General features: G+C 33.7%; 1 protein-coding gene across 1 annotated transcript; it reads left to right on the forward strand.

Annotated features, from left to right (window-relative positions):
- The first annotated feature begins 9,639 nt into the window (after positions 1 to 9,639).
- Positions 9,640 to 13,284, forward strand: LOC124368099 (protein gustavus-like). Its single transcript, XM_046825372.1, has 5 exons — positions 9,640 to 9,660; positions 12,147 to 12,332; positions 12,572 to 12,710; positions 12,828 to 12,998; positions 13,160 to 13,284. The coding sequence occupies exons 1-5, from the start codon at positions 9,640 to 9,642 to the stop codon at positions 13,282 to 13,284; spliced, it is 642 nt and encodes a 213-aa protein (XP_046681328.1).
- The last annotated feature ends 6,442 nt before the right edge of the window (positions 13,285 to 19,726 follow it).

The following is a 19,726-nucleotide window of genomic DNA, read 5'->3' on the forward strand; positions in this document are numbered from 1 at the left end:
GTTGGAAGTTGGAGCTTTTCTCCAGAAGTGCTTTGCCAGTCACTTGACTGATGGAAATTTGGCGGCCTAGTGGGGGGGAGGGGGTATACAAGTTCTTATCAATGAAACGGATATTGAAAACTTCAATAAATCTTAATGTTACTAGTATATATTCCTTAGATTTGAAGGGATCTTGAAGAGGAACCACTCACCTTTTGAACGTCTTACAGTAACTAAATTTTCGGGTGTCGTCAGCTGAAAAACCCGTAGAGGACTGACACCTTGGACTAATTTCTGCCAGTTGCCAACTAAATATATCTGGTCATAAAAATAAAAGTTTAGTCTCTGGTTTAATTGAATTTCCAATCTTTTTGAATATTGCTCACGTTTCCAAGTGCTCGCTGCATGTTTGAAATGCATAGTGGCCAAGGTCTGGCTGGGTTGCTTTGAAGTTGGGTCAATGGCAAGCGAGGCGGCCCGATACAATTGATGACACTGGTCGAGAGTGGGATATGGGTCACCAGACACTGAATTTAGATCGACCTAAGTGGAGCCGGATGATCCTAGCTGTGACCTTGAAAACCGGTATGCGGCCACCTCGGACTCAGCTGGTTAGAGTCAGAGGTGATACGGTATTTCAGTAATCAGTACTTTATAACGGTTACTTTTCTTCAGTATACGTAACGATTCTGAGAATCAAAACTACTGATAAGATGCATTGTATCCACTACTCTATCTGGTTATAAGATACTGATATTTTCATACTGATTACTTTACTAGTCCTGAATTGCTCCTATCCTCCTGATAACCGAATACTGAAATACTGATTTGAGGCAATACAAAATAAATACCGCGATCGTAACGCTCCAACTGGAAAATACTGCCACTTCACATGTAAATGACTTAACCCCGGTGTCAGGTTATATTCTCGAATTAGTTATTGAGTAATAAATATATTTCTTTAAAGAAAACTAACAAATGTGTATTATACATCGTGTTAAAAGTGTTTAATTGTGGAAACTATAATTAGATATTGTCTAATGCTTTTAATTCAAATGAGAACTTATTTATTTTTTTCGTGATACACTACTCTGCTAATGTACGAAAAATACACCAAAGAAACTTAAAATTATTTATGCGATAGAATTTTATTTCCACAACCTTAAAGAATACTCAGTGTAATAGCACATTTTAATCTCCCTAAAGAAGCAGAGGTTCAATTTATCGTACAATTAACTACATCTCAAACAGTATAAACCTTTAATAATAATACATTGTTTATTTTACATGCATGTGTTGTACGTTTGAATAATATTAATGACACTAAAGCAGTTACTAAACTTTATGCCTACTAGGAAAATACTGAGTATTTCAAACCTTAAAAGCACGGAAGTACTGATTTAAAGCCTAGTATTTAAAACGTCACATAGTACTAAAATGCTGATTTATGCTCCCAGTATTTAAAAACGTTACCAGTACGGAAAATATTGATTTTAAAGTCTTCAACTTATCAGAATAGGGGTATTCGGTAAATCGTTATCCAAACCGGTATTTGTAAACAGTATTTGTACTCAGTACCATTGAGTAACGGTAGCAGGTAAGTACAAATTTAACCCATCTCTAGTCACCAGACACTGAATTTAGGTCGACCATGATGGTGACCTTGCAAACCTCGGACAAAGCTGGTTAGAGTAGAAGAGGAAAAGACTGAATGGTGATGGGACAATCGAATACAGAACCGAATAGTAATCGAATACAGAACCGAATAGTATTCGAATACACCCCGGATATTCACCTCATCCGTGAAAGTATACCTCAAAATGAATTCGAATACTTTTTAAATGAATGAACTTTCTCTGAAAAAATCGATTTCAAACCTACAGAATCCATTCGTTTGGACTAAGAGTATTCAAATTAAATATTCTAGAGCTGTATTCGTATTCATATACACATATTCATTCATTGGAGGATTTTAGATGAATAAATATGTATATGTGTATATATATAAATATATTTATATGTATATATATATATATATATATATATATATATATATATATATATGGACTACCGGGTGTCCCAAAAGTCCCACCGGACACCCATTGGATTTGCAATAAGATATTCATGCAAGAAAAAACTGTAGCATTGCAAAATTTCATTCACCACAGCGATTAATAAAAATTACAACAATACAACTAACATTCTTCATCTCAAGCAATACTTAATCTTTTGAATATTTTTTAAGTATCTGTCATTTTAAAATCCAAAAGAAATATACTCTAGTACAAACAGTGGGATTTTTGCGCTCGGACTGCATACGGACATGTGTGGCCTCACGGTAACCGAGCCGAGCCCACACCAACACTCGGCTGACTCACGTGTCGGGCACGGTCCAGTTATGTGTGTTTGATTATGTTACGATATGAGGCGGGAAGGTTGGCCGTGGTCAAGTTGTTTAGATTAGAGGAGTTGGGCCAGACCCCCCCCTCCCCCCGCACCATAACTGGGTATGCTGACGTCACTATAGACCGTTAGGCCGGTACACAGCATTGCACGAAGCCGGAGATTGCATTAAAGGAGATTGTAGTTAAATAATCTGTATATTGATAATCCAATAATGAGACTGTGGCCTAACTTTAATACGTTATGCTATAGAAAACCTTAACTGTGACATATAGTACAAATAAATATGTTAATTTAAGTACCTTAACCAAACAGCACATCGCAATCGTTTGTTTATTTTGTTGTAATAATGTCTTGAAATGTGATAACCATTTACTTGCATTTGTTCAAAGCTTCAGATAATGTTCCCAATGATGTAAAAAATAATTTCTGCAATAACTATTAGTGAAGTGGATACCCTTATAAGGCCGACGGCTACCTATTGGGGGACGCTGCTTTAGCACCCCCTGGAATAAGCACCCCCTCGGGCTCTGACGTCACGGCAGGGGGGTGCTAATTCAGCGCACGGACACGGACCAGGCACTGAATTAGCACCCCCCGACTACAAGGGGGTGCTAAATCAGCGCATGAACATGGTCGAGGCCCTGAATTAACACCCCCCTGTTCCAAGGGGGTGCTTATTCAGCGCATGGACATGGCTCAGTCACTGAATTAGCACCCCCTAGCATTCAACCAGCAAAAGGGATATTTATCTTTTACATATTCAATTCATTCGTAAATATAATAGTTGTTATCTGGATTTTTGTGACGCTGCCACTTATAAGCTACTATCTACGATTGTTTTGCAATTTCCGATAAACGATTAAATAATATAGATAATCAAATATGGCTCATTTCTCTTCAAAATTACCACAGACTTAATATAACATAATAATGCTCCGACTAACAAGGCTAATAGGCGTTAGCACTCCTCCCTCTCACACGCATTGTCATATTTGTGTAATAATTTTCACTCATGACTTGGCTTTCTTAATTTTTTCTAAGTATCACCTATTCAAATAATTAATTAAATCATATCCTTCATTTATTCTATTTCAGTTTATTCTTTCAATTAATACGTTTAAAAAAAACATAAAATTCTCTACGCACAGATCATTAAAGCCCATGTAGGTTTCTTTTCCCTTTACGTTTTTTAATTACTAGTATACAGTAATTAGAGACAAATTAAAACTAATGATAAATGCTGCTCTTGTTTTAATTTTAATCAGCTGTCTTAATTTAGATGTATCAATTCATTCTTTTGAGATATAAGATTTGTATTATTGTATATTAAGTTTCTTTCATATCAACTATAAGAATACTATAAAAATACCATAATTTGTTTTCCTCTCGAATATAAGATATTTACTGCTGTATCTACAGTTATACATTTTTGTGAAAGTAAAAGCTATTCGATTTTTGGAATATTAAGGAAGGTAAAATGTAATTATGGTTTTTATACAAAATTAGTCTAGTATCTTTGCTGTGTCATTTTTATTGTACAGGTATTGAGTACTGGGCGTCCATACCAATGAAAGATCTACTCATAGTCTAGTTAAGGGTATTCATTGAGCATCAACAGTTCAAGCTTAATCCAATCGTGAAAACTCAATGAAACATGTTTCTAGATATAATTAAAACTATGTCATTTGTATATGAATCCATAATTAAACTATTTATTTCATTTAATAGCTTCACGGAAATGGAGTCTTCTTTTTTAGTTTAATTAACTGAAATTTAAAAAAACTAATATAATTTTGTAAACCATTTAGGCTCGCATTTTAGGCAAAATATTTCACTGTCACACAGTATAGAATTTTTGTTTCATATTTAATTTTAATTACATTTCAAAATTAGGTTTTATGGAATGAAACAGATGAAGCATGAAAAATTACAGTTTTTTACTTGTCATTTATTTCAGACATACTTTTTCAGTACCTGCCCTTAAATAATTACTCGTAAACCATCTGCAGTAAGAAACTAGATTATAATTTTTTATCTTATGCACTTTTAGGCGTACCGTGAATCATCTGCACAATGGAACAGCTACATAGACTTAACACTACACAAAAATCTGTAGAATGGTACTCACAAAAATATCTCAAGGTTACGCCCATAAGTATTACTATTGCTTACGTGTAAATATCCTCTATAGAATCACGCCTATTTTTCATGATTAAAGGAATATATAGAAACATCAAATACACAATATCCCTTCCGGCTGAGTCGGAAGTAAGGTATACTTCACATGAGGCTACAACTTGAAGATGCATTATTAGTTTAATAACTTAATACTGTGATAAAAAACTTATGGATGAGGCATTGGTAGCTAAGGATGAACTATATTAATCCGCAAAGGTTTCTTCCTAATTAGTTAATGTAAAAAAATGTTTGGTAGACTTCTGTCCATCTTACTTCTAGCAGATATATGCCCCTGGTGAAGGATTATACCCTCGATTATATTACTTTTTCTAACGGTATCGATGATAATTAGTGTTATATTACGAGAAACGAATAATAGGACTCATATTGGGGAATTTCATATTAAGTGATATCAACTATTACATATAAAGTATTCTCACATATATGTTTTGTTGCTCCTTTTATGAGTAACCCTATTTTCAAATGTGGATTATAAGTCTTTTATTACCTACAGTACTATAGGAAAGGAGGGATCGTGATTTGTAATTACTTTAGAACATCAGTTAAAAAAATCATAGAATAGAATGTCGCATTTAAATTAAAATTGGAATATTTTCCAATGACCATAATTTATTTCATCAGTAGTATGCCATTTTTTTAAAGACATGAAGAAGATGTCTATTACGTACCAGTTATTCTAAAAAAATTCAGTACGAAGGGGCGGGTATCAGCTAGTATAAACATATATAAAAACTTGAAACTCGTTATTTTTGCCTTAACATCGTTGCTCGTTATAAATCGGCCGTCTACCAAACATGAAATATACAGAGTGAAATCAACCTGCAAATATCGATTGTAGGACTGTAGGTCCACACATAATTTTGACGAAACTGACGTAACCCGTCCGTGCACTACCGACCCTACTATTCAGAACTGATTGTGGCCGTATCGAGTGGTTCGAGTAATAATATCGAATGTTATTCTCAGTTGTTATTCCTATATTAATACATAACTTATTATGTATAGTGAATTTGTTTGATGAAATTTTCGTAAAAAATATAAGAAGAAATCAAACAATGTTTGAGTGTACAGTCCCAAGGTGTGGCATATTATACTCTCTAGGTAACGGATACTTTTACACGAGTAAAGATAAACTAGGAACACGGTAATGATGTATGGACAAAAACTTAAAATCATCGCCTTTTTGTAAGCAGTTAAACAATCTTTAACTATTGTGTGTTACATTAGTCACACGTGCACTTCTAATACCATGTATCTAGAAGTGTTTAAACTTAAGGACGAATATTCTTATAGTATTGTAAAAAAGAAGAGTGAAATCTTAGTGAAGTCTTTAAAAAACCGTCTATAAAAAGGTAAAATTTAAAATTACACTTCAGCTTAGCTGTACTTTTATTTTAAGGCTGTTTATATCGGAAAGTGTAGTAGTGAATTTTGTTACACTTTAATTTTCAATTTGGTGTAATTTTTATAACTGATTTGTAAACTAGGTAGTAAACAGATGTATAGAAGCATAAATATTACTTCATTAGTAATAAAAAAAATACTATACAAATATACATAATATCTCATTTTGTATACAGTAAACTTTTGTGTTTTAATGTTTTATTTTCCGGGTAGAATAAAATCTTCAAACCTCGGTTAGAACAAACTTAACAACTGCAACAAATAGCAATCTTTACTGGTACATTTAAGCATCTACGTTTATCACCGTAATCAATAGCATATCTACCAAACTCCGTTATAAATTTACAAGCCAGAAGTAGGTCTGAGGTCTTCCATTTTTAATTTTTGGTCTAGGTAATTAACATGTATTAGAGTGTTTTTCTGACGTCTCAATCAAAAGAAACTTTGTTTAAAAAATAATTAAGGATATTATGACCACAGTTCAGCAATGTAATTGTTAAAACCACCTAGATTTTAGAGCAGCTAAAATCAAAAGAGCTGATTGTTGCAGCCCACATTCAGTACTGTAATATAATAAAGGCGGATATTTGTTTGGCCCATGAATAAATGTCTGAAAACATTGGTAGAGGTTGTGGAACACTCTGTATAATAATTTTATATACCTGTAATTCCTTAGGACAGGTCTATATAACGCAACTGCTTCCAGGTCATGGCAAACGCATTTCAGAATATGGAAATAGATCTTTGGTGCTTAGTTTTCCTATCCGTCAGTCTGTATGTGTTTTTTTATATACAAATTTTCTTTAATATCTTAAAACAAATAAACAAATCCTACCTAATTATGGATCAAATATTTGTGGTAATAAGGCCAGTTATAAAAAATATTCATTAATACTTTCGAAATGGCGGCCATTAAATCTGATTTACTTTGAATGTCTTAAAATCCAGCAGGTATACAAGAATAAATCTGATCGTGGATTGTACCACAATTCTACTCAAATACTAATTTCAAACTAATAATAAATAACTCATTAGAGCATCTTTACTGTAAAAAAACATGGTTTGTGAAAATAAAATTAACATCAGCTTTAGAGTATCTTATCCCTATCTTTTTATTTTTTGTAATTTATTATGCAAAACATTTGAAATACATGTTTCAGGCCTATCTAAGGATAGAATAGAATCATATATTTGATTTTTAAATGAATTATATTTTAATACCTGTTGTTTTAGGACATATTTATTTACGAAAATAGTAGTCAAGCGACGATCAGATGTATTTCCAATAAAACGCGCTTATCTTTGATTTTGTCATCTATAAAAGCAATTATTTGCCTGAATAATTACTGTAAGATTTCTCTTGTTGTTTATTACTCTTAATATATAGACATATAACCTAGTCACTTTATTTAGTTTTTTTCACATATATTGTGAATAAATTTAAGCTTTATGATAAATACAACAGTTTTAATTATTGTTAATTAAGACGTTTTGTTTTTTGTCCTTCATTTTGCATAAAGGCGTTCATTGTTGATACATTTTGCAATATCTCTAGTAGTTTTTTTAATTTATTAGAAAAAAGTTGCTTGGCAACAGATAATTAATGTATTTTCCTGTACTTTAAATGAAGGGACTAAGATATGAGCACGATTGGCATAAGATATTCTGGAGCTGCCGTTTTACTCTATTTTTGTGTTGTGACCTACTCGTTGAGAACCTCGTAGGTTTTCCTTTTTAGATTTTTCTAAGATATTCCATTTTTAACAACAACAAAAAAACGCACACTAACCGACAGAGGAGAAATTAAGCAATGTAGATCGGTAATACTCAGTATATAAATGTATGTTTTTGACCTAAGCAATAACGCTTTTGAAAATTACGGTAGTATATTTATTGCTACGTGTTTTAACATTGTTTTCAAACGTTTTTTTTAATTATAGTTGAACTAACTGATATGGATGTAACTGAATGATATTGATTCTTAAATATATAAAATAATATTTAAATTGTTTGTCAAGTGTGTTTGAATTATACTATTCAGTTTATATAGTACAATTCAGTTTATGATGCGTCCTTAAAAATAATTGGGCTCTTAGCCGTCGCAAAATTACAATTTTCACGGTTCTAAATTTTCCCGCGTTTGATTGGTATTCGAAAACTTAAAATAAATAAATAATTGTTTTTAAAGTGGTTTAATAGGTTGATATAATCTCTGACCATGTATATTTATTACACATGGCCGGATTTACGCAATATCAGTTCCTCTGCGTTGTTCCTACCATGATTTCAAATTAATTTTACTTTAAAAATAAACCTGTATTTGAATGCCGAGAACCTAGTTTTTTACTTAAGTATATTTGATGCATAGTATTCTTACAATATTGGTAATGAACTTTTTTGTTTTTGAAATATTAAGTAAACCACAGCAATGCAGTAAATAATACTCATTGCAATATATTTAAATTTATATACACACACACACACACACACACACACACACATATATAGTATATATATATATATATATATATATATAATTATATATATTATTGTATTATATTGAAAAATAAATTGCAATATGGTTAAAACGTTTATTATTATTATATTCCGTTTGGGTAATTATTCATCTCATCAATACGGCCTGATTTAGCAGCCCCCAGATTCAAGGGGGTGCTAAATCAGCACATGAGCCATGGTCAAGGCGCTGAATTAGGAACCCCCCTATTCGAAGGGGTGGTGCTAAATCAGCACATGAACACGGTCGAGGCGCTGAATTAGGACCCCCGTATTACGAAGGGGGTGCTTATTCAGGGCCTGGACGCGGCCACTGTGCTGATTTAGCACCCCCTTTTGTGACGTCAAAATGACGTCAGTAGCGAGGGGGTGCTATGTCCAGGGGGTGCTAATTTCAGGCGCACCACCTATTGTAGCCGTCGTCCAAAATAGCGTTCGCGGCCGGCGGCTACAATAGGTAGCCGTGATCATAAGGCCTGGGACACACAGTCCCGGTTACCAGGATTCCGACCACCGGGTTGCCGGTAAACGGTTTGTTGTGTGCTGGCCACACAGTCCCGGCGATAAACATCAAATTGTCTCTCAGTTAACCCTTTGAGTGTTGTTTCGGAACGAATCATGCTATTCAAAGTGAAGTTAGTTTGTTGTTTAGAGGCTCTAAATGAATTACCAAAACAACGAAATAGGGTACATTGGGTTCATCCATTCAATGTAGATGCTAAAGCTGAAAAAAGATTTAGAAAATTTTACGAGAGTATTCGGACTTATATGAAAAACAAAGTTTATTCGGCTTCTACAGGATGGTCAATAAAATCTTTTGACGAACTGTTAGTGTTATTGAGGCGACACATAGCAAGAAAAAATACAAACAAAAGATTATCAGTAAGTGCAGAAGAAACGACACCCACTGACACACAGACTTGACTGGAATCGGGACCCGGCGGCCGGCACTGTGTGAGCACGCACGACAGATATCAAGTGTTTTTTGTATTGCCAACCCGGTTTTCACCGGCTGCAGGGCTCCCGGTCACCGGTAGCATGCTTGCCGGTCTGGCCGGCACGCTTTTTGCCGCACAGCACCGGCATTGTGTGTGCGCTCTTCAACAAACTATATGTTTCTCATCAATCCCGGCCGGGATGCCGATCACCGGCATCCCGGTAACCGGGACTGTGTGTCCCTAGCCTAATGGCGCTCGCGGCCGACGCCCATTATTTCCGGTTTACTGGCCAGTAAACTTTCCAAATGCCACAAACCATGATATTTTCTTGTTTGGGGTTAGATGGGCTTCATTAATAAACGCAAAACACTGCCGTTTCTTGCATCATTTCTATTATTATACACCTATGCATTTCGATGAAATCGTCTGTCTTACTACAACGGCGTTGTGGTGTATAGGTTATAGTTGTTGTGGTTATATTTTGTTGATGCAATTCAGTAATTATGTGCGATGTTATAGGTATTTTAGAGTATTTGCAGTGAACTATTAAGTGTAAATATGAGCAAAAGAACGAGAGGCAAATCACCTACAAGTGATAACACTTTAGTCAACACTTTAACTTGCTAGTGGTACCGGTGTTCAGTTTGTTTGAGGTGTTGGGGATTTTAGGTGATAGTGATTTAGATGCTTTGTACGATGATAATTCTGAAGATGAATTAGAAAATGAATGAACTTTTTAATTACTAACAGTGTTTTAAGGTTTATTTTGTATGGATTCTTGTGAGTTGTATGAAGAAAAAATATATTTTGTGTATAAACTGAAGACAAGACTAGCTTTTCTACAATTTTCACAAATAAGCCGCAGTTGCAGATTTTGAATAATTCATTCCTACTTCACTTTTATTATTGATAAGCACTTGAAAATTGGCATGTGTGTTGTTAAATAATATGTAGTTTTAGACAATATGTGTTAGTTGGGTGCAAAACAATCCTTTGTATTTTTTATGAGGTGTTAAAACCAAAAAAAGTAAACTACGCTTACAAAATTTTACATATAAACATGTATGTAAAAAATATTTTTTATTTATATGACCACAACCTTATAGTTTCCTGTCTAAGCCTATAATGTTACAAACAAATTAAAAAAAGAATTATCAGTTTTTTACTAAGTAATATGGAAGTTGCAGCTTATTTACTAAAACTATGCAAAAAGGAACAAAAATAGCCTGGCCTTCAAGGTACCTGAGCAATATCAGGAGATGGCCTTGAGACTAGTGCAACTCAATTGGTCATTGGCCTTCAAAGGGTTAATTTAGTGGTTATCTTAGTTAGAAAGCACACTCTTGTCGAATTTAGTATACTGTCTTTTAAAATAGCTCCATATTTCCTCTAGAAACAAACGGGGGATTTCCTTATAGAAATATCCCAGGAATGGCCTAAATATGCTTTAAAACGCGGAATTCTGTATAAATTTGCACGTTGGCTACAAATTAAACTGATAATCCTCAAGCTATTTTGCTAGTTTGTAACTTTGTTAATTTCTTTCACTTCCTTATCTTTCTTCTTTAAAATTCCAGCTTGTCATAGAGCTTTATCCTCATTGGAAATCTCGCTTCCTACTAATAAATCTACACTTTAGGAGGAAAGAGTTTGAATTTATTTCAAACCTTATCGGTGAAATGATTTCCTATCCCAACAGATTTTATTAATAGGCCTACCATGGTTTGGCCCTACCATGTATGGCCTACCATGTTGGCCTACCATGTTGGCCTACCATGTTGGCCTACCATGTTGGCCTACCATGTTAGCCATGAAATTTTGTAATAACAGTGGCCACTCATTCTCTAGTATTCCACCAAGGACACCGATTTTAAATTAATTTTAGAAAAAAGTTTTCAAAGTAAATAATGCAGTAAGTAATATTTTTATTTTACCCCCCCACCCCCCCCCCCCCCCACCCCCCCCCCCCCCCACCCCCCCCCCCCCCCACCCCCCCCCCCCCCCACCCCCCCCCCCCCCCACCCCCCCCCCCCAAATACGCCTGGAACCCGCAAGATTGTTCAAGGAACATCCATTTCAAGGTAGGTAAAAACAATGCTACACACCTAACTCCCATACAAGCTTTTCAACAACTTTGAACGAACAATTTAAATATACCAGTTTTTAAAAACTACGTTTTGATTCTTAAAAAAAAAATTAAAATTGCCTACTATATACTACACTTTGAAAATAAAGCATGGTATATTTATATATAATTACCGTTAACTATAGTTGGCTTGGACATTTTTTAAATAATTCTGATATTAAACAGAATAATAAACCGGCTAGATATGGTTTTGATATTCGCTTTATATCATTTATCTAATTATACCACCTATAAACACATTGTACTCATCATCTTACTGTAAACATAGCATGGGAATCTAAACCATGATAACAATTGTTTTGACATCTTTATATGATAGCATTGTTTATGTATGAATAATTAATACCTTCAACTATTTTATTTTAAACTGTTTGGTGCTTTAAGGATTTAAGATACATTTTTAACTACTTCAGATATATTACGCCTTTCATTTAAAATCTTTTACAATTAATTTTTTAATGCAAATTGCTACTTTACAGATAATTATGTTTACTTAGAAATAAATTATGACATACTAACAATATAGAACAATTATTTTTAATATCGTATCCTTATTTTAGGAGGAGTTCCCGCTAACTTGCTTCCGGTCAACGTCCACCGGGGCAGCCGATGCCGTGAGGGGAAGAGTTGGATTCAGCCAGGGAATCCACATGTGGGCGATCCACTGGCCTGCTGAGCTCCGTGGCTTGCACCCTATGGTGGGTGTGGGTACAAAAGCCGCTGATCTACACGGCAACGGAATCAATGTAAGTTCTACATGTCTACAACACAGATTATGTGGATAAATTTCTTTTTCAAAATAGTTCATAATTGTTTGATTGCATAAACTAATATTATATCACCTATGCATACTTTTCCTTTCACATTTTCCAAAGGAAAAAATTAAATGAAATATTGTCAGTGCATAATTCCTAGGTTTTTTATAAGAATTACAACGCCTTTCATGTCCTTTGAATGTTGAATAAAACCTCATTGTTTGTTTCAGTCTATCGTGGGGAGTGACGACCAGTCCTGGGGATGGAACCTGAGCACTCTGAGACTACGTCACGACTGCAGCATGGACAGTGCCGACTATCCTGTTGTAGCACCTTACGATGATTTTGAAGTGCCCGACAGTTTTGGTGGTAAAACTTTAAATCTGCTGTTAATTTAACAAATTATAAACATGTATATTCATGGTACTTTTGTCCGTAATATTTCATATTTCAAGCACCATTCTAATAAGTTTCTGTATGTTTTAGTTGTACTGGACATGTACAAGGGAACACTGGGTTTCCTCATCCGAGTTGGCGACAGAAGATGTTACCTTGGAGATGCCTTCACCGGGCTGCGTGGGAAGGTGCTATTTCCCATTATCAGCACCAGCTCAGTGCCCTGCCAGGTCACCATCACTTACAACGGCGGCTTGGACTGTGAGTAAACCTTTCATTTCTGTTGTAATTTATTTTCATGTTTCACAATAGACACGTAAAATATATGGAATGTGCATTAGGTTTCTGAGAGATGTTTGGCTGAGGTGAATTTCAAAGCTATGCGTCATTACATATCTAACGAAACGTGTTTGGTGTTTCAGCGGAACCCCGCTCCTTGATGGAGATTTGCAAGAAGTCCATCATGCAGACTGTTGAAGATGACGACCTTGAAATGATAGAAGAGCTGGACTTGCCTCAGACAGTTATTAAGTATTTATTAGGCTAGGACTAATGTAACCTAATTCTTTCTTCTGACCTGGTGGCGGTAGAATAATTAGGTAGTGCAACAGTTGATAATTTTTGGACGTATTTATTAAAACGTAGTTTAAATTTTCTATTCTACTATTTAATTTTAAATAAATGTTATTGATAAATAGAATTATTTTGCAATAATACCAATAGCATGTTTGTATAAATACTTAGTTATACTTATAGTTGATTATGGTGGTGGTTATTAATATACAATTTGATATAATTATTATATTTATCTTGCATGTTAGTTTAGATTGTTTATTTTCGTTTGATTATTATTTGTATCTGCTATTAATATCTAACTAATGTTTCTTAGGTTAATGGCTATGACGCTTCTTTATTAAGAAGGCCAAAACACATTTTTAAGGTTTTTGGAGGTCCAAAGCCCTACATGAGAAAAGCCGATGGAAAGTGTGATTCCCCAAACAAAGCAGCGAGAGAGAGAGAGAGAGAGAGAGAGAGAGAGAGAGAGAGAGCTCAATGCAAATGAAAGTCGACGAGTTTTAGTAAATATTTATTACCGAACTTTAACAAAACTAATTTAGTTTTTTTCTGCACAAAACAAAATAGGAATAATAAACTAATAGAAAATATAAAAATAGCCAATGTCAAAATTTCTCAGTTAACAAAAACCAAATTTGTAGTATTACTTTTGGATGGGAACCTAACTTGGGATGAGCAAATTTTGGCTTGGCAAAAAAATATCTCTTTCGGATTGTTTGCTCTTAAATCCAACATTGCTCAATAGAAGTTCAAAAAACTGTTTACTATGCCCACATATGTTCTTATATAACCTTTGGCATTGCGTTATGTGGGGCCACTAATAATAAAAATCTGCAAAGCATTCTGCAACCTCAAGAAAAAGGAAATTAACATAGTCCTAAATTTAAAAGACCTGGATTCTGTGAAAGAATTTTTCTCTAAATTGGGAATTTTAACTGTTTACGGAATGTAAACACTTAACACAGAATGACAGAAACTTGACAGAAATGATAGTCAGATCAAATGTTTATAAATTACCTTGATTAGGGTCAAATCACGACTACTTTACTCAAAATAGGAACCAATTTGCAGTACATAAACACTCGTTGGAATTTCATTATAAGAAACCAAGCTCGGCAGGAATTAAGTTTATAAATAAAATTCCAAAAGACTTACTCAGCATAGAAAATAATTTATTGTTCAAAAACGAGTCAAAATATGTTTAACCAATAAGTTTTATATTCATTTGAAGAATTTATGGAAATAAAAAATATTTTAAATCAAATATGACTGACCCCGTTCTTTATTTGTATACTTTGATATGTAATTGTACAAATTATTTGAATAATGTTGTTTTGTATTTGAACAGTTAGAGAGGCGGTTACCTGAGGGAACTGTTTTTTGCTCAACAATTGGGGGAGAGTGTCAAAAAGTTGGTTCTTTCACAACCGAAATGAACCATCGAACGGGATATTATCGAAAATAATTATGAAAGATAGATCTTTTCATAACTCTAAATATCCCAAATTGAGTCCTATTCTCAGTTATGCTTATTAATTTACTGGTACCGATTTATAACTTTGTTCGCTATACATATGAATTAATTATATTTATTTATGTTAATTTTTCACCCCATTCTGCATATGTTATCTATTAGACACTTTAACGGAATTTAATTAAACTGAGGGATAATTGCAATTTTTGTTTTCTGTGTTTATAAGCTGTTTTAATGTGAGTTTTAAGCAGCGATCACATAAGACCAATAGATGGAGCAGTGGGGTTGCCCGTTGAAGTCGACTCTGGCGCGCGATGCTACAACAATGGCAGCGACCTTGGGATGATTCATCCTAGTGACGAGCGCTCAGACTGTGTTCGCTGCTGTCTGGCAGGTTTTAGAATATGAGAAGGAAGATGAAGATCTCGACTATAAATTTCTATGATATTGTAGGAAACACTTCAAATGTAACGACGCATATTGTGGAGTACCTTTCTAGTTTTATAGTAAGAACGTTAAGAAATAAAATAGCCTGTAGCGGGTGCCTACAGCTGTTACAGGCTAATGAGGAAACGCAATACCGCAACAGTTTGATAAGTTGTAAAAACCGAGGAGGACTTTTACAGCCTTCTGAAGGTGTTGTGAAACTTTGTTTGTTATGTGAAACAGAAGTAAAGTTGCGTATTAATAAAGGCGACGTGACAACTGTGAAAAAACTAGAGGACAGAATGGTAAATTCAGTGTTACGAAAGTGTATCGGTGTAAATCTGTTCCTACGAGGGCATTGTTTTGAACAAGATCCTGAGGTAAATCACCTTATATTAGTTAAAAAAGCTATTTGTAAATAATACTTCAAAGTGCGACTACATCACCACTGCAAAAATGTCAGTGTCTCATTACACAAAAGCAGAATACGCAGTCATTTATTAAAAACTGTAACATTTTTGGACAGTAGAGAGGTACGTTTTATTGTAAGCTTTGGATATTTATGTTTCTAATTTTCATATTGTAATTTGCATTATATTAAATACATTATTTATAAACATAATAAGTCTATGTCTAGTGGTTTACTTTATTGTACCTTATATTGCCTCAAGTTTAGTATTTAATTGCACTAAATGACAGTTTCTATTTAAATGAAATGATAAGCGAATGCCTTATAAATGGGGTTTAAAAATGTTTAACATATTAAAAATAATTAATTACATTTAAATGAATTTTAAATTATCGATATGTTGAGTTTTAATTTAAGAGCCGAGAGCGGCCTGGAGTGTAGGCGATCTGTTTTAGGTCGGGCGATGCGGTCAGGGTTTTTTCCTATATTCTGCCGATAATATCAGGAAAACGACTGGTCTTAGAAAAAAAGTTTCGAATGAAAAAAATAATTCAACTCTTTATCTCACACTTTCCCGCTTACAAAACTTGCCTGTCCTAAAAACAAAAAAATGCAATTTTTAAGCTTCTCTGGATGGCGTTTGGCGTTTCTAGATGCTCTCAAGATGGCCGCCACTGGCTTCAACACCAGTAATGTTGTAGGAATAGGAGTGCTCCAACTATTGGTCTTATGTGATCGCTGGTTTTAAGGGGTAACTTTCAGATATCATCTAAAAATACCCCATTTTGTAGTAGTATGATAAACTCTTCTTCCCATTCTAAAACTTTACATTGTAAATCGTTGACCAGGCGAGGATATTTTAATGTTAAGGTTTTTTATTTATTTTTTTATTATGTGTCGTTATGTGTTTTACTCCAATGCGTTACGCTATTTTCACTACAGATATTCAAAATTTTAGTCTGATGGAATTAGAATTAGATGGAATTAAAATTTATTTCGAAAATATGCCAATTGAAAAAAATTGTATATTAGTTGTATATAGGACTATTAGAAGTCTTGCCAAATGTTTAAAAAATAAAGCGTTCGCATTCATATTTTATACTGTTGTAATTCAAATTAAAAGGGGAGTTTCAATACAATTAAAGTAATGAGATACATAAACATATATACATAAATGAATGTTTGTGTGTTTGTCCTTTATGGAATCGTGAATTATTTGAACGATTATTATGAAAATTTGTATGTATATGTATTTTTCCACGGTTTATATGCTATGCCCATTGATGTAACTCGCCACCAAGTGACGCTGCAAAAGATAATAATCTTTAAAGCGCCTGCACATTATTAACTGCAATTACCTGACAGTTATGTATATTAAATAACCAAATACTATTTGAAGGCGCTAAGTTATGATGGGGAATTTCTCTTTAAGATAAATTTCTGGTTGAACTTAGCCTACAGCTTGAGTGTTAGACTACTTTATAATAAAGTAAAGGTACGTGTACAATAGGTATAAATATACAGACACTTTCTTGGTCGTGGCAACAAGGCAAACTCTACATCGGCGTTGGAAATCTAATTGACTCGTACCAGAATTGCACATACACGGGCAAAACTTACGTATAGCATGCGAAGCCGCGGTAATCAGCTAGTTGTAAATATAACTAAAGAATTTAATTATTGCCCGGGGATAATTTTTAAAAATAATTGTGATAAAATGCCTTGTTATTAGCGGTCAAATTAATTAACTTTTCGCTATAAATAATAATCCATTGGTAGCAAAAACGTTTTAAAAATAAATTTATAGTTTGTTTACTAGTATAAGATCAATAAACAAAAAGGTTGTGTATTGTTAAAAGAATTGTTTAACGTACTATTAAAATTGGATATAAATGGTTTTGAGAAAAAATAATATAAATATTATTAGATTATAGATTTTTATAGCGGTTATAAAATAATTTGATTTCATTAAATTTATACTTTTCACCTGCTACCAATTGTGATGAGTCTTATTTAATGTTATGATTGTGGGTATGTAAGGTAGAAGTGATAGACATCATACAGGACTAGACTGGTGACCCATGCACTATAAGGCCGTGGAGCAACTGTAGTCTTTAATTACACCCACTCACTTGCCTGCTTCGATAGTGAAATAATATTACAGTAAAAAATAAAATAACTAAAGCATTGTAAAACCTAAATTAAATTAACCCGTACAAAATACGATCACACACACACAAATCAACACCACGTCGATCTCCGATCGAGTTAAAACGTGTCTGTACATATTTTAATTTAGAAAATTAATTCTACCCTGATGATTTTCCGGCTACCACTCATTCCCTACTTATTAAATTATTCCATAATAAAGATAAGATCAACTATGTGAAAATTAAGGTAAGACTTGCCATAATCCTAGCCGCCGGAACGGTACACCTCACCAGTCACTCACTCACCCCCGACTCTAGTTCCTCTTGGTTCGAACCTCTCGTTATCAATTCGACGAAAAGGTCCGTTATCAAAGTTAGGCCAGCTGCCTTATCAGCACATGATAAGTCCGGTCCAAACTGTTGACACGATCCACTGATATATGCAGTGATCAGCCACCATACATTTACAAAAATTAAATTGTCTCATTTGACCCTAAATAATTTAACTCTGTCTTTTTAAATAAAAATAGTTTCACGTTTACCACTAAACAGGATCATATTTAGACGTTATCAGTAGTTCAGATCAATATTTACAATTTTGCATGAAGTTCTCGAAATTATTTGAAGATGTGTTTAACATTTACTCACTAATAAAAGCGTGTTTATTATTATTGTTTATTTCTTTTTTAGTCATTTAGTTCATAGACACAAAAAACCTAATTTTTCTTAAAGAATGTGAATCTGAAGTAAAACGTTACCTAAGAGGCCACGATATTTCCTTACTTTTGTTGTGTACATTCAGTTTTTTCAAACGAAGATATATGAGTAGGCTCAAAGGTCTAAAGTTTTAAAATTATTTATATATTTAGGTTGCCCTTTTTTGCAACATTGAACTACACTCTTAACCCCTTCTAAATAATTGTTAATTCACTTAAAGACCAACAATTTTTATTGTTTTGAATTATATTAATTTTAAAGACATATACTTTAAATGTGTAAAGCGTTTTGAATCATGTTCAGATTTTTTCATGTGTCCGTTCGATTTTTGTTCACTTGGCCATTTTTGTGATTATTCTGTACAGTTTGAGCGAAAATTACCTACTCCTCCAGCGGCTAAACTATTTTGAGAGGGCTATTTTTGCTTAACATTAGTTGGTTTGTTTTGTCCAGAATGATCCTAGTGGTTTTTTGAAAGTTTTCTAAGAGGAGGGAATTGTTCGCGTTTAATTCATGTATACACAAAACCATTGCAGTTAGTCGGATGGTCACTAGAGCACAGAATGCAAGAAGGGGTACTGTTGAAGGTTTATTTCAAACCTTAGTATCAATATCCAAGGATCATTTAACACACCAAATTATATTTTAACAATAATATTTAGTATGTCTATAACGTTGGCAACTTTTACATTGAACAACTTCCTTTTTTATTAGGAGGTTGAAATAAAAACTTTAACGTTTAATAAATACTAATTTTGAAATATTTATTTATTACGATTACTTTATTTATGCTTTAATTACTTACATATACCAGATTTCTTGAATTATGCTCGTTTTCTTCGATCGCTATTTTAGGTCTTCAATAGAAATAGAGTAGGCTAATACATGTTTTTCAGCATAACGATATGTTCACGTTTTTTGCCTAATGGAAATAGTTTTATTCTGTCTAGATTAAGAAACTTGTACGATTATTTCCAGGGTCATCGGCGAAATATTTGTCACTCCTAGCGAAAATATAGATTGTGGCTTTGAATCTTTTATTGGGTTGTTAAGCTTTGATATCTTCAACCATTTGATTTTCTTTGTTAGAGGATAGTAGTAATTCATAGCTATTACTGAGTAGAATGAGGTCATTATGGTTTTGCCTGGTAACTTTATTTAAACAAATGAGCCCATGGTCTGGTGAAGAAATAATATTTATTTTTCTCTTTTTCGACTTAAATTTTTGCTGACTATC

This window comes from Homalodisca vitripennis, chromosome 8, assembly GCF_021130785.1.
Source record: "Homalodisca vitripennis isolate AUS2020 chromosome 8, UT_GWSS_2.1, whole genome shotgun sequence".
Classification (NCBI taxonomy): Eukaryota; Metazoa; Arthropoda; class Insecta; order Hemiptera; family Cicadellidae; genus Homalodisca; species Homalodisca vitripennis.

Bases quoted from the DNA above. Each gene is read 5' to 3' on its own strand.
- LOC124368099 (XM_046825372.1), top strand. From the start codon at position 9,640: ATGCCGATCACCGGCATCCCG. The intron at 9,661-12,146 runs GTAACCGGGACT...TCCTTATTTTAG, and splicing joins TGCCGATCACCGGCATCCCG to GAGGAGTTCCCGCTAACTTG. The intron at 12,333-12,571 runs GTAAGTTCTACA...TGTTTGTTTCAG, and splicing joins TACACGGCAACGGAATCAAT to TCTATCGTGGGGAGTGACGA.